At 44.2% G+C, this 16,784-nt stretch overlaps 1 protein-coding gene across 1 annotated transcript in view; it reads left to right on the forward strand.

Moving 5' to 3' along the window:
* Positions 1-16,565, forward strand: part of LOC310874215 (glycylpeptide N-tetradecanoyltransferase 1-like) — a 29,408-nt gene extending 12,843 nt beyond the window's left edge. The window contains exons 8-12 of the mRNA XM_083786927.1: positions 12,049-12,157; positions 13,347-13,517; positions 14,360-14,527; positions 15,836-15,973; positions 16,252-16,565. Coding sequence (XP_083643053.1) covers positions 12,049-12,157; positions 13,347-13,517; positions 14,360-14,527; positions 15,836-15,973; positions 16,252-16,275 — 610 coding nt within the window. The 3' untranslated portion in view covers positions 16,276-16,565. The remainder of the gene's footprint in view (positions 1-12,048; positions 12,158-13,346; positions 13,518-14,359; positions 14,528-15,835; positions 15,974-16,251) is intronic.
* Positions 16,566-16,784: the final 219 nt, after the last annotated feature.

A 16,784-nucleotide genomic window follows, 5' to 3' on the forward strand; every position in this document is an offset into this window, starting at 1 on the left:
CAAAACTTGGCCTGAGGATGCCTCTGAGCAGCTGCAGGACTGCTTCGACAGGACCAACTGGGAGGTTTTTGAACACCAGGACCTGAATGTGTTCACAGACAGTGTTCTGTGCTATATAAAAAATTGCACAGACAATGTCACAGTGGACAAACGCATCCGGGTCTACCCCAACCAGAAGCCCTGGATGACCCGGGAGGTCCAGCGGCTGCTGAAGGAGAGGAACACCGCCTTCAGGTCTGAGGGTAGGGCTAACTACAGCGCAGCCCGAACGAACCTGAGGAGAGGCATCAGAGAGGCCAAGGCTGACTACAGGAGGAAGATCGAGGACCATCTGGACAGCAACAACAGCAGGCAGGTGTGGCAGGGAGTCCAGCAGCTTACCAACTACAGGACTACCGTCGGAGCTGTCGAGGGTGACGTCTCGTTGGCAGAGGAGCTAAACACCTTCTTTGCCCGCTTCGAGGCAGAGCCACCGGAGGCAGCAACGTCACACCCCACGGTCCACAGCAGCTTCACCTTCACAGTGGAGGAGCACGAGGTGAGGCGCACGCTGCGGGCCATCAACCCGAGGAAGGCTGCAGGTCCTGACGGTGTCACTGGACGTGTACTGAAGGACTGCGCGGACCAGCTGGCTGGGGTCTTCACCAAGATCTTCAACCAGTCCCTCGCCCAGTCCACTGTCCCACTCTGTCTGAAATCCTCCACCATAGTCCCCCTGCCCAAGAAGCGCAACATCTCCAGTCTAAATGACTACCGGCCAGTCGCACTCACACCAGTGGTGATGAAGTGCTTTGAGAAGCTGGTCCGGGGTCACATCACATCACTCCTGCCCCGTGGCTTTGACCCCCACCAGTTCGCTTACAGGGCAAATAGATCCACAGAGGACGCCGTGGCCACAGCCCTCCATGCTGCACTGTCCCACCTGGAGCAGCAGGGGAGCTACGCGCGGATGCTCTTTGTGGACTTTAGCTCTGCTTTCAACACCATCCTCCCCCACAGACTGGTGGATGTTCTGGGGGAACTGGGTTTTCCACACAACACCTGCATGTGGATTAAAAGCTTCCTGTCTGGTCGCAGTCAGAGGGTGAGAGTGGGACAGCACGTCTACGTCCCTCAGCCTCAGTACCGGCTCCCCACAGGGCTGTGTGCTGAGTCCGCTGCTCTACACCCTCTACACACACCAATGCACCCCCGCCCACCGCAGCAACACCATGGTGAAGTTCGCGGATGACACCACAGTAGTAGGGCTCATCTCCAAGGGAGATGAGTCAGCCTACAGGGATGAGGTGGTGCAGCTGACGGACTGGTGCAGAGAGAACAACCTGCTCTTGAACACATCCAAGACCCAGGAGCTGGTCATAGACTACAGGAGGAAGAAAACAGTCATTCCACCCCTGTTCATTAATGGGGACTGTGTGGAGAGGGTGTCCTCTTGCCGGTTTCTGGGAGTCCACATGGAGGAGGGCTTGACCTGGAGCACGAACACCTCTGAGCTGCTGAAGAAAGCCCAGCAGAGGCTCTACTTCCTGAGGGTGCTCAGGGGGAACAACATCACACAGAGACTGCTGGTGTCCTTCTATCGGTGCTCCATAGAGAGCATACTAACGTACTGCATATGTGTGTGGTACACCAGCTGTACAGTGGCGCAGAGGAAAAAGCTCCAGGGGGTCATAAATACGGCACAGAAGATCGTTGGCTGCCCTCTCCCCACACTGGAAGAACTACACAGAGACCGCTGTCATAAAAAATCTCTGAACATTATAAAAGACACTTCCCACCCCGCTCACTCACTGTTTGAACTGTTGCCATCAGGCAGACGGTACAGAGTGATCAAGTCCAAGACCAACAGATTCAGTAACAGTTTCTATCCCACAGCGGTAGTTGCACTAAATGCTGCTAAAAAATGATCTGTTGCTGCGACACTTTTTAGTTTCTATTATCTATTATCTATTACCTTCTATTACTATTTATTATCTTAAGTACAATAAGGGTTTGTTGTACAAAGCTACACAGCTGTACACAGCTGAAAATGACATGCTTGTGCATTAGGGCTGCTGGGGTTGTGCAATAACAAGAAGTCATGTGTTTTTTGTTTTATCTTGTACAGTATGTTTTGTGATATGATGCACTGATTGGTTGGCACTTTTAATTTCGTTGTACACGTTGCAATGACAAATAAAGATCTATCTATCTATCTATCTATCTATCTATAACTCTAAATGCAACGCATTAGACTAGAGCTATGGACCAGAGCTAGTCAGTGGCCTCACTGGCCTGCATAACGAGCAACGTAAAAAAGGCAAAGATCATCACCACCACCATCTCCTTCCATCACGCCGAGGTGTAGCCTTATGTCCGATGTTCTGTCTGAACTGAAGGCAAGCAGTCAAAGCCAAGGAGAATGTTACATTACTAATTCACCATTGAGTAGCCTCTGCACTAAATGTCACACTCACATGATAGAAAAACACGAAGGAAAAAAAAATAACCGTGCACTCTCCCACAGTAACAAGGAAAAATAACCGTGAACTCTCCCACGGTAATAATGAAAAATAACCGTGAACTCTCCCACGGTAATAATGAAAAATAACCGTGAACTCTCCCACAGTAATAAGGAAAAATAACTGTGCACTCTCCCACAGTAATAAGGAAAAATAACCGTGCACTCTCCCACAGTAATAAGGAAAAATAACCGTGCACTCTCCCACAGTAATAAGGACAAATAACCGTGCACTCTCCCACAGTAATAAGGAACAATAACGTGCACTCTCCCACAGTAATAAGGAACAATAACGTGCACTCTCCCACAGTAATAAGGAACAATAACGTGCACTCTCCCACGGTAATAAGGACAAATAACCGTGCACTCTCCCACAGTAATAAGGAACAATAACGTGCACTCTCCCACAGTAATAAGGAACAATAACGTGCACTCTCCCACGGTAATAAGGAAAAATAACGTGCACTCTCCCACAGTAATAAGGAACAATAACCGTGCACTCTCCCACGGTAATAAGGAAAAATAACGTGCACTCTCCCACAGTAATAAGGACAAATAACCGTGCACTCTCCCACGGTAATAAGGACAAATAACTGTGCACTCTCCCACAGTAATAAGGAAAAATAACCGTTAACTCTCCCACAGTAATAAGGAAAAATAACCGTTAACTCTCCCACAGTAATAAGGAAAAATAACCGTGCACTCTCCCACAGTAATAAGGAAAAATAACTGTGCACTCTCCCACAGTAACAAGGAAAAATAACTGTGCACTCTCCCACAGTAATAAGGAACAATAACGTGCACTCTCCCACGGTAATAAGGACAAATAACCGTGCACTCTCCCACGGTAATAAGGACAAATAACCGTGCACTCTCCCACAGTAATAAGGAAAAATAACGTGCACTCTCCCACAGTAATAAGGAAAAATAACTGTGCACTCTCCCACAGTAATAAGGACAAATAACTGTGCACTCTCCCACGGTAATAAGGACAAATAACCGTGCACTCTCCCACAGTAATAAGGACAAATAACTGTGCACTCTCCCACAGTAATAAGGACAAATAACCGTGCACTCTCCCACAGTAATAAGGACAAATAACCGTGCACTCTCCCACAGTAATAAGGACAAATAACTGTGCACTCTCCCACAGTAATAAGGACAAATAACCGTGCACTCTCCCACAGTAATAAGGACAAATAACCGTGCACTCTCCCACAGTAATAAGGACAAATAACTGTGCACTCTCCCACAGTAATAAGGACAAATAACCGTGCACTCTCCCACGGTAATAAGGACAAATAACCGTGCACTCTCCCACAGTAATAAGGACAAATAACCGTGCACTCTCCAACAGTAATAAGGACAAATAACCGTGCACTCTCCCACAGTAATAAGGACAAATAACCGTGCACTCTCCCACAGTAATAAGGAAAAATAACCGTGCACTCTCCCACAGTAATAAGGACAAATAACCGTGCACTCTCCCACGGTAATAAGGACAAATAACCGTGCACTCTCCCACAGTAATAAGGAAAAATAACGTGCACTCTCCCACAGTAATAAGGAAAAATAACTGTGCACTCTCCCACAGTAATAAGGACAAATAACTGTGCACTCTCCCACGGTAATAAGGACAAATAACTGTGCACTCTCCCACGGTAATAAGGACAAATAACCGTGCACTCTCCCACGGTAATAAGGACAAATAACTGTGCACTCTCCCACAGTAATAAGGAAAAATAACCGTGCACTCTCCCACAGTAATAAGGAAAAATAACCGTGCACTCTCCCACAGTAATAAGGACAAATAACCGTGCACTCTCCCACTGTAATAAGGACAAATAACCGTGCACTCTCCCACAGTAATAAGGACAAATAACCGTGCACTCTCCCACTGTAATAAGGACAAATAACCGTGCACTCTCCCACAGTAATAAGGAAAAATAACCGTGCACTCTCCCACAGTAATAAGGAAAAATAACCGTGAACTCTCCCACGGTAATAAGGAAAAATAACCGTGCACTCTCCCACAGTAACAAGGAAAAATAACCGTGAACTCTCCCACGGTAATAAGGAAAAATAACCGTGCACTCTCCCACAGTAATAAGGAAAAATAACCGTGCACTCTCCCACAGTAATAAGGACAAATAACCGTGCACTCTCCCACAGTAATAAGGACAAATAACCGTGCACTCTCCCACAGTAATAAGGACAAATAACCGTGAACTCTCCCACAGTAATAAGGACAAATAACCGTGCACTCTCCCACAGTAATAAGGACAAATAACCGTGAACTCTCCCACAGTAATAATGAAAAATAACCGTGAACTCTCCCACAGTAATAAGGAACAATAACGTGCACTCTCCCACAGTAATAAGGAAAAATAACCGTGAACTCTCCCACAGTAATAATGAAAAATAACCGTGAACTCTCCCACAGTAATAAGGAACAATAACGTGCACTCTCCCACAGTAATAAGGAACAATAACGTGCACTCTCCCACAGTAATAAGGAAAAATAACCGTGCACTCTCCCACAGTAATAAGGAAAAATAACCGTGCACTCTCCCACAGTAATAAGGAAAAATAACCGTGCACTCTCCCACAGTAACAAGGAAAAATAACCGTGCACTCTCCCACAGTAATAAGGAAAAATAACCGTTAACTCTCCCACAGTAATAAGGAAAAATAACCGTTAACTCTCCCACAGTAATAAGGAAAAATAACCGTGAACTCTCCCACAGTAATAAGGAAAAATAACCGTTAACTCTCCCACAGTAATAAGGAAAAATAACCGTGCACTCTCCCACAGTAATAAGGAAAAATAACCGTTAACTCTCCCACAGTAATAAGGACAAATAACTGTGCACTCTCCCACAGTAATAACGAAAAATAACCGTGAACTCTCCCACAGTAATAAGGACAAATAACCGTGAACTCTCCCACAGTAACAAGGACAAATAACCGTGCACTCTCCCACAGTAATAAGGACAAATAACCGTGCACTCTCCCACAGTAATAAGGACAAATAACCGTGCACTCTCCCACAGTAACAAGGACAAATAACCGTGAACTCTCCCACAGTAACAAGGACAAATAACCGTGCACTCTCCCACAGTAATAAGGACAAATAACCGTGCACTCTCCCACAGTAATAAGGACAAATAACTGTGCACTCTCCCACGGTAATAAGGACAAATAACTGTGCACTCTCCCACAGTAATAAGGACAAATAACTGTGCACTCTCCCACAGTAATAAGGACAAATAACTGTGCACTCTCCCACAGTAATAAGGACAAATAACTGTGCACTCTCCCACAGTAATAAGGAAAAATAACCGTGCACTCTCCCACAGTAATAAGGAAAAATAACCGTGCACTCTCCCACAGTAATAAGGACAAATAACCGTGCACTCTCCCACAGTAATAAGGACAAATAACGTGCACTCTCCCACAGTAATAAGGAAAAATAACCGTGCACTCTCCCACAGTAATAAGGACAAATAACCGTGAACTCTCCCACAGTAATAAGGAACAATAACGTGCACTCTCCCACAGTAATAAGGAAAAATAACCGTGCACTCTCCCACAGTAATAAGGACAAATAACCGTGCACTCTCCCACAGTAATAAGGAAAAATAACCGTGCACTCTCCCACAGTAATAAGGACAAATAACCGTGCACTCTCCCACAGTAATAAGGACAAATAACGTGCACTCTCCCACAGTAATAAGGAAAAATAACCGTGCACTCTCCCACAGTAATAAGGAAAAATAACCGTGCACTCTCCCACAGTAATAAGGAAAAATAACCGTGCACTCTCCCACAGTAATAAGGAAAAATAACCGTGCACTCTCCCACAGTAATAAGGACAAATAACCGTGAACTCTCCCACAGTAATAAGGAAAAATAACCGTGAACTCTCCCACAGTAATAAGGAAAAATAACCGTGAACTCTCCCACAGTAATAAGGAAAAATAACCGTGAACTCTCCCACAGTAATAAGGAAAAATAAGCGACCAAAGTAAAGTTTCCAAACCTTTTGTGCCGAGTTTATATACATTATGTTATTTTGAGGGCTGCTAGCCCTCCTATATACAGCTTTTGTCCGCAACACAAACATTAAATACCATTGACAAAGGGAAAATGTACGTCATCTTGTCTCATTGGTGGTGATGTCATATCGGTGATGTCATAGCGGTGATGTCATGGTATAGGAGCGTCCTTCGCAAATGGACAGCCTGCGCAAATCTGAATTTCTACGCTCGCACGGCAACAGTTTATGTTGTGTAACGCTGTCAGGACCTGAGCTCCCGGTCAGCATAAATATCGTGCAAATTATCTTTAGACTTTCACTCATCTCGGTGTGTAGCATAGAGCTTTATCCCGAGGGAGTTTCTTCAGGTACGCGGCGTGAGCGAGTTAAGAGAGAAACGTAGAAGAGGGATTTATAGTACAAAAAGACTATTGTCCAACCTAGAACTCTCACCCGCGACACAGTCCATTTGACGATGAAAGCGAGGAGTGAGCCGCAATCGTTCCAGATTCGGGTCTCCCGTTCTCAGCGTCCACATGCCCGTGCCTCCACCCATCTCCATGAACCCATGAAGAGGAGCCACATCGACCTCTACGGCCAAACGCAGAGGAACGAGCAGGTCCATTCACCAGCCCCGTCAGCGAATAAACTGCTCTGTATAGCCAGCCAGAACCAAAGAGAGACGGATGAGCATGAATCCAACGGTCGTCAACAGTTTACCAAGAATGTAGCTCTGGCGGGAGAAGTGAAGGCAAATCGACCGAGTTACACAGGAAAGAAGACCCACATGTGCAAACGGTGTGATAAGAGTTTCAATCGGCCAAAGAATCTGAAGACACACCAGCGTGTCCACACTGGAGAAAAGCCATACGACTGTCAACAATGTGACAAGAGTTTCAGTGTGTCAGGTGACTTGAAGACACACCAGCGTATCCATACTGGAGAAAGACCATACCACTGTAAAGAGTGTGACAAGAGTTTCAGTAAGTTAGGTAACTTGAAGACACACCAGCGTATCCACACTGGGGAAAGACCATACCACTGTAAAGAGTGTGACAAGAGTTTCAGTCAGTTAGGTCATCTAGAGGTACACCAGCGTATCCATACTGGAGAAAGACCATACCACTGTAAAGAGTGTGACAAGAGTTTCAGTAAGTTAGGTAACTTGAAGACACACCAGCGTATCCACACTGGGGAAAGACCATACCACTGTAAAGAGTGTGACAAGAGTTTCAGTCAGTTAGGTCATCTAGAGGTACACCAGCGTATCCATACTGGAGAAAGACCATACCACTGTAAAGAGTGTGACAAGTGTTTCACTGTGTCAGGTCACTTGAGGACACACCAGCGTATCCATACTGGAGAAAGACCATACCACTGTAAAGAGTGTGACAAGAGTTTCAGTGTGTCAGGTGACTTGAAGAGACATCAGCGTCTCCACACTGGGGAAAGACCATACCACTGTAAAGAGTGTGACAAGAGTTTCAGTGTGTCAGGTGACTTGAAGACACACCAGCGTCTCCACACTGGGGAAAGACCATACCACTGTAAAGAGTGTGACAAGAGTTTCAGTGTGTCAGGTCACTTGAAGACACACCAGCGTATCCATACTGGAGAAAGACCATACCACTGTAAAGAGTGTGACAAGAGTTTCAGTGTGTCAGGTCACTTGAAGACACACCAGCGTATCCATACTGGAGAAAGACCATACCACTGTAAAGAGTGTGACAAGAGTTTCAGTGTGTCAGGTGACTTGAAGAGACATCAGCGTATCCACACTGGGGAAAGACCATACCACTGTAAAGAGTGTGACAAGAGTTTCAGTGCGTCAGGTGACTGGAAGACACACCAGCGTATCCATACTGGAGAAAGACCATACCACTGTAAAGACTGTGACAAGAGTTTCAGTGTGTCAGGTAACTTGAAGACACACCAGCGTATCCATACTGGAGAAAGACCATACCACTGTAAAGAGTGTGACAAGAGTTTCAGTGTGTCAGGTGACTTGAAGAGACATCAGCGTCTCCACACTGGGGAAAGACCACACCACTGTAAAGAGTGTGACAAGAGTTTCAGGCAGTTAGGTCATCTAGAGGTACACCTGCGTAGCCACACTGGAGAAAAACCATACCACTGTAAACAGTGTGACAAGAGTTTTAGTCAGTTGCATAGTCTTAAGACACACCTGCGTAGCCACACTAGAGAAAAAAACATACAACTGTAAACAATGTGACAAACGTTTCAAGTTAACTGACTCGAAGAGACACCAGTGTATCCAGTCTATGTAATTGTTGTAATCCCATGTACTGTGTGTGTGTGTGTGTGTGTGTGTGTGTGTGTGTGTGTGTGTGTGTGTGTGTGTGTGTGTGTGTGTGTGTGTGTGTGTGTGTGTGTGTGTGTGTGTGTGTGTGTGTGTGTGTGCGCGCGCGCATGCACAGGCTTTAAAACCGTTTTGCGTGTTTGTGTAAACACAAACATTGAAGATGAAGGTGAGGACGCAAATTCTCATTGGCCGGACGAGATGATGTATGATAAGAGCGCCCCTCACTTCACACGGGTGTGATTTTTATTTTTTAAACCTCTGAGGATTTAGAACGGTGGTGCTCTAAACTAGCAGATCTACAAGCTCACAGCGTGGCACGAACATTGTACATCCATTTTTTAATATTTTAGTATTTCTAAACTCAAAATGTTGTTGGCTTCCATTCAAAATGACTTGCAGGCATCATTGTCATGTTGTCGCTTCCAGGGCTCGACAGTGCGACTAGGTACTCGCATTTGCGACTAAAAATATCACCGTGCGAGTTGTAAAATTAAATTTGTAGCACAGGTGCACATTCTATAGTCGCGGTTCTATACCTACATTTATATTTCTGAACGGCGGTGTCGTTCGCCAAAAAGAGCAGAGCTACAAGCTAACAACGTGTCGAGGCTCAATGCGGTGTTCATTTGAAGATCTGTCCCTTTGCTCCCACCGCCCCGCCCCTCCATGTGTTGCTGCTCAGTTCTCTTCCCTGTCAGCAGCGGAGCGAACGCAGCAGGATAGCATGTATTGGTAGCACAGAAGACAGAAGGAGTTGCTAGGACCCCGACACGTTGAATACTAAAGTTATTTAGAAAGTTTGTAATGTTAAAACATCACTTGATATAACTTTTAACCAAACGTGGGTGAAACAGCATGCAGCCGCGCACGTAAAGAGTGCACGTGCGCACGCACATGGATTGGACGGATTGATTGATATACCAAAACAACCCTTGCTTAGCACCTCGCTAAAAGCGTGTGTGCAGCGCAATACGAATGACTGACCTGGCTGGATATATTAGTCAGTGGCTAGCTCAGGTCCATAACTCTAAATGCAACGCATTAGACTAGAGCTATGGACCAGAGCTAGTCAGTGGCCTCACTGGCCTGCATAACGAGCAACGTAAAAAAGGCAAAGATCATCACCACCATCTCCTTCCATCACGCCGAGGTGTAGCCTTCTGTCCGATGTTCTGTCTGAACTGAAGGCAAGCAGTCAAAGCCAAGGAGAATGTTACATTACTAATTCACCATCGAGTAGCCTCTGCACTAAATGTCACACTCACATGATAGAACAGCAAGATAAAAACGGATAGTCTGTCTGTCCATCCATTCACAAAATGAATTGACTATATCTATCTGCATTAAACTAATAGTCTATCAGTATAAAAACAAATTGATTATATAGATTATATAAAAAATATATGATATCCAGAGGAATATCAATATTGTGATCATTTCTGAAAAGATATTGTGATATAATATTTTGTCATATTGCCTGCCCCTACCTCATATCACTTTATTAAAAAAAATCACACTTGTATGAAGTGAGGGGCACTCTTATCATCATACATCATGATTTAATTTACGTCATATTTAGCGGAATTTTGACCTAATTTCTCCGTTCATTGTAAATGGCAAATATTGAGACGTGTGGGGACTAAAGCTGTATATAGGAGGGGCTAGCGCCCCTCAAAAACACATTATTTGATAACTTTTCATTGTGCTCCTAAAATAATTTGTGTGCTACTAGACTTTTCAACTTAGGCGCACACGTGCTACTTGGAAAAATGCTAAGCGTCGAGCCCTGACTGGGGCCACACAGTAAAAGTAAATTAATCCACAAAACGAACGTAATTTGTATTGTTGACCTATTTCTAAAATATTAGCGTGACTTTCGTTCAACTTTGACCCCTCTATCACATGGAACTATTTTTTGGGCGTAGTGATATGGACATAAAAAGCATAGTTCTGTGTGATAGAGGGGTAAAAAAGAACGAAAGTTGCACTAATATTTTAGAAATAGGTCAACAATACAAATGACGTTAGTTTTGTGGATTACTTTACTTTTACTGCGTGGCCCCCAGTGCCCCCCACAAAATAACCGGAACTACTTGATATTTCACCAAAACCAGAGCAGAACTCCCACCACAGGACTCTGGCAATCAATTAATACAGTTGCAACCACTATATTAATGGCAAGTATTTCATACAACTTAAGTTAAAAAAAATCCCTTTAAAGCATGCTTTGGCCCGTGTGCCCATTTTTCCATGGGTCACAAATACATATCCACACTTTGTTTTGGTTGCATTTCGTATTCTTTTATTTATTAAAGAAATCACACATTATTTAAGAAATCTTGATTTTCGCATGTATGCAGATCACACATCTTGTCAGCTTGAATGTTGGCTATTTTTGCTTGGGACCAATGATTTAATGATGCAATTTGTAACGTAGTAATAGTATTGTCCTGCCCGGATTCGAACTCGGGTCAGAGAATAGAACATCACCTACTACGAACATGTAGTAACATACTCTACCATACAGATTGGTTAAAATAATATTAGGCTATAGGCTATTCACTAGTTTTAACTCTTACACTTTGAAATAGATAAATGAACCGTAATTAATTCTACTGTGTAAGAGCTGGTATAAACCAGGAGGTTTGGACTGATCAGCATTCATTCAGTTCATTCAAATCAAAGTGCAAACTGATACTGGAATACCAAGAACTTTACACCATGATTGAAACTAAGAATACTAATGCACACCGGTATTCTAATTATTCTGCTCATCGGTTTCTATCTATTCTGCGGCTCTGCACTAAATTAAATGTGAAAATACGTTAGCAAGGGTCCTTATCCTCCTATAATGTTCATTTGGTTGGAGGTCATTGACACAAAAACTAATTTAAGATCCTCAGCAAAGCTTTATGAATAAATTGTAACCATTTCTAAACCTTATATGCACCAACAGATGTCTATAGTGTACTAATTAGGCTACATAGCCTGTGTGTGTGTGTGTGTGTGTGTGTGTGTGTGTGTGTGTGTGTGTGTGTGTGTGTGTGTGTGTGTGTGTGTGTGTGTGTGTGTGTGTGTGTGTGTGTGTGTGTGTGTGTGTGTGTGTGTGTGTGTGTGGTGCACTAATTAGGCTACATAGCCTAAAGAACAACAAGTCTTGTGTGTGTGTGTGTGTGTGTGTTTTAGATACTGGCATCGTTCTCTGAACCTGCGTAAATTGATGGACGTGAACTACCCAGGTCAAAGACAGAACATGGCCCTGCAGAGAGCTCTCAAACTCAACCGCTTGCCTGAGGTTTGCATACAGTGCCACCTTGTGGCAAAATGCGTTTCACTACACATTGGCCCACACAGCCATATCAGACCTATGTGACTAAGAGGAATAAAGTAAAGTAAAACCGCACATACATGTATCTTCATGGGCGGAAATACCGTAGACACCTTTAAATTCATTTTTTTTTTAATATACCGCGATTTTTGCAACCCATTCTTTCACCCAGTGTCAATTATCTAATGTAATCCAAGGAGCTACACTTCCTGTGCCAACTTGGGGGGGGCAGCGGACTGACCTCATGCTTCCTTCTATGCATGAGGAGTCAAGCTGCTTCTTTTCACCTGACAGAGGGGAGTTCGCCCGGCCGGACGTAGCGCGTGGAAGGAACACGTTATTCCGACCAGTTCCTTTCCCCTCCATCAGGCACCCCGGCTGGCCAGGGGGATGTAGCTTAGAGAGACCAGGATTACTCAGGCTAGGGGACACAGGGAGAACATGCAAACTCCACATAGAAAGGCCCTTTCGCCAAACCCCACCTCAGGGATACACGTGCCCCTATATATACACATACCTTAGACACCTGAAAAAATCGCAGTAGTGAATATATCGACCAGTTAAAGGGACACTTCACCCTTTTTGCAAAATAATATATGTTAATGACGTTTAGAAGCTTTAGAACACTTTCATGGGGGTCTTTATGTGTGTAATATGTGGTTTTAGCTATTTTAGATTGTAGCAGTGAGCACAGTGTCTCTGATGTCATGGACACTGGTCTCACTACCTTCCTGGAATTCCCATAATTCGTTGGTGCACTGCTCCTCCTTGTGGACAGGGGGAGAGCTGTCTTACTGAGACAACATGTAGTCCAGGAAGGAAGTGAGCCCAGTGTCCATGACATCAGAGACACTGGGCCCACTGCTACAATCTAAAATATCTAAAACCACATATTACACACATAAAGACCCCCAGGAAAGTGTTCTAAAGCTTCTAAACGTCATTACATTATGTTTTTTGCAAAAAGGGTGAAGTGTCCCTTTAATGTTGTCAAATGTTGTCAATGTTTTGGGACTTTTTCTACAGCTATAGGCAAGCACGTACCTTACCATATTTACCGTTTCCTATATATGCTGCCTTGTTTTTCTGGGTTTTCTTCAAATACCTCAAAGTAAACATATCTGTGCCATGTTTGCGCTATCCTCCTCTCACCCAGGTGACCAAGACACCAGGCCTGCGCTGTATGACGAGGCAGGATGCTCCGGGGGTACATTCTCTCCTACAGGGACACCTCCAGAAGTTCCACCTGAGCCGCATCTTGTCTCTGGAGGAAGTAGAACACTGGCTTTTACCAAGGGAGAACGTGATTGACACCTATGTTGTGGAGGTTCGTCGGTGTCAAAAAGGTGTTTTCACTGGTTTAAATAAAAAACAACTAAAAACTAATAAAAGACCCATTAGGCAGCCTCTATGGGGCTATGGAGGTCCTTACTCCCAACTGGACCAATGTGGTTTGAACTGAAGAACCATCCCTTTGGCCTTTTTTTGATTGATTGAAATATTTATTAACAGTTTGTAGAATTTACAGTACATTTTAAGCACAAACTCAATACAAAGCCTAATTTGTTACTACTAGAGGAAAGGGGTCACTGGTCATCTAAAATCATAGGGTTCATTCAGCATGGAGTGCATGACGTTAAACAGCCAATGAAGTCTTTGACAAGGCAATTAAGCTGGAACAAGGATTTGGAGAGTATTTCACAGCCATTGTAGCCTACTCATTGTACAGGGTGACTCATAAGAGGAGATCCAGCCTTCACACTGATGAAGGCTGGATAGCCATTTGTCTCCTGTTCAAAATGTCTTGGTGTGTGCGACCCAAGGACCCCCAGTTTGACATGCATAGTAGTCTACAGATCCCCATTGAATGGCATTTCTATCTCTGAGACGCCAATTTATATTGTGAAATCAATGTAGTCCGCTTGGTTCCGTTTGTACACTCTCAGAGTTCCAGACCGATTAAGGGTCCATTTGGTTCAAAACTATCATTTAGCTGGGGGGACCCCCTGGAACTCCCTCAAAGGACCCCTGGGGAACCACTGTTCTAAGATATGGGACCAAAATGCTGAACGGATTGACATACTGCAGCCCCCCTCTCAGCCCCCTCTCTCTCTCTCTCTCTCTCTCTCTCTCTCTCTCTCTCTCTCTCTCTCTCTCTCTCTCTCTCAGGGCAGTGATGGCGTCCTGACAGACGTGGTGAGTTTCTGCACTGAGTCCAGCAGGGTGCTGAACCACCCGGTGCACAGCAGCCTGCAGACTGCCCAACTCCTCTACTGTGTGTCTACTGCTACACCGCTGCTCAGTCTCATGGAGGACACACTGGTTCTGGCCAAAACTGTAAGTGAGTGTGTGTGTGTGTGTGTGTGTGTGTGCGTGTGTGTGTGTGTGTGTGTGTGTGTGTGTGTGTGTGTGTGTGTGTGTGTGTGTGTGTGTGTGCGTGCACGTGCGCGTGTGTGTGTGTGTGTGTGTGCGTGCGTGTGTGTGCACACGACTGCGTGTGTGTGTGTGCCAATTCATTCATTGTATATGTCGTAGATGATTAAAATGTTTCTCACGGTTGTGCATAAATAAATCCATTTCACATGCTGTGTGTAGGCTGTGTGTAGGCTGTGTGTAGGCTGTGTGTAGGCTGTGTGTAGGCTGTGTGTAGGCTGATCACGGACACTGGTGCTGTGTAGCTTTATGTACATGATAAAATCCTCAGTGTTCAATTAACAGTATGGATTTAATTTACTGTGCACTAACACACATGTGAAGGCAGTAGAAGTGCCAGCCTGGTCATTTGGTGACCTTAAATATCTTATTTTAATAGTACAGTATTTTTTTAATAGAAAACTAATTTTAATTATTTTACTACCAAAAGCCATAACAGTATTGTTTCCACCAGGCCGAAGGCATGGGGAGAGAGTATATGTTTTGCATTCCGTCCGTGTGTGTGTGAGTCCGTGTGTGTGTGTTAACAGCTAATCTCCGGCACTGTTAACCCGGTCGATGCCAAATTTTGCACACACACTCCCTGGATGCCAACAATGAACCTCTGCTCCAAATTTTCCAGAACGGCCTGTTATAGCGCCACCAGGAGTCCGACTTTTGTAAAACACATTTTTTGATATTACAAAAATCCCACAAATCGTTACACAGTATCTCTATAGTCATGTGTTCAAGACGGATCTGTCTGATATTTCTAATTGGCATTCATTGGATTTCAAAGTTTGCAGGAATGGCCCGTTTTGAACAAAAAGCCTCAATTCATGAACAAGTGCAAGTTACGTGAATTATTTCACAGACTTTCCTACTAGGCTGAGGAATATATCCCACCCTTTTCACATTGGCCTGTTATTGCAAAACACATTTTTGGAACAAAATGCCTCAAATCATCCAATTGCCATCCAAGGCGTAAGAGGAAATGTCACCCTTTTCACATTGGCCTATTATAGCTCCACCAGGAGGCCACAACCTGACCTGCCCTGGCGGAGACCTGTGCCCCGAGGCGCACTTTATAATAAATATATGAACTCAATTGGAAGTCGAACATGTGTTCTCTCTCCTGATTGGTTGCAATGTGTAACCCACCACATTCCTGCAGAGACCGGATGAGACAACAAATAAACTCTAATAAACATGTGATATCTCTCTCTTTGACAGAAAGGGTTTGATGTCTTCGTTGCATTGAATGTGATGGAGAACATTGGCTTTCTAGAGAGGCTCAAGTTCAACATTGGTGACAGGAATTGCCACTATTATCTGTACAACTGGGCCTGTCCTAACATAAACCCAGATAAGGTACAATATGAATACTGTAATATGTCAGCAACAAAGAGTCAGAATGCTAAGTATAGTGTGACACTATTGAGTGTCGTTTTCACAGTTAACCTATTTTATTTTTATTCATTTTTATTATTATGAATATTGAGATTGTGCTACAAGTAAATTCTAGTGCAGTATTCAAGTTGAGGGAATCATGTATTTATTCATTTCAACTGTGATTTCTTTCTTTCAACTGTGATTATTAGACACCAGTAGTTAATTTAAATGATTTACACAATCTATTTGTTTTCCAGGTTGGATTGCTGTTACCCGGGTAAATTCACACCTGAGAGAGGAACCAAATGAGGACTGGTGCAGCGCAAAACATAAAAATGCAACACTTTTGTTTATGTCTTTAAACTCTTTCTAAGTTTATACTTATACTACAATTTTCCTAGACACCGATGATTATAATCCACTGCCATTATTTCCATCCACTGAAACACATCTGCAAGATAGCAAATTAGATTTTACCCAAAGGCCCCACGAACATTGTCATATTCCTGCAACAGTCCCATATTATTCAACACCTGTGAAACAAGTGTGTGTGTGTGCGTGTGTGTGTGTGTGTGTGTGTGTGTGTGTGTGTGTGTGTGTGTGTGTGTGTGTGTGTGTGTGTGTGTGTGTGTGTGTGTGTGTGTGTGCGTGCGTGCGTGCGTGCGTGCGTGCGTGCGTGCGTGCGCGCGCGCCACTGTGTGCGCATCCATGACTGGCAGGGATAATTGGATGGATGGATAAGTGTGTGTACTGTATCACCACATACATTGGTGCAAAAAGCCTACTTTTC

Source organism: Protomyctophum parallelum (genome assembly GCF_964188405.1).
Source record: "Protomyctophum parallelum genome assembly, chromosome: 17".
Taxonomy (NCBI): Eukaryota; Metazoa; Chordata; class Actinopteri; order Myctophiformes; family Myctophidae; genus Protomyctophum; species Protomyctophum parallelum.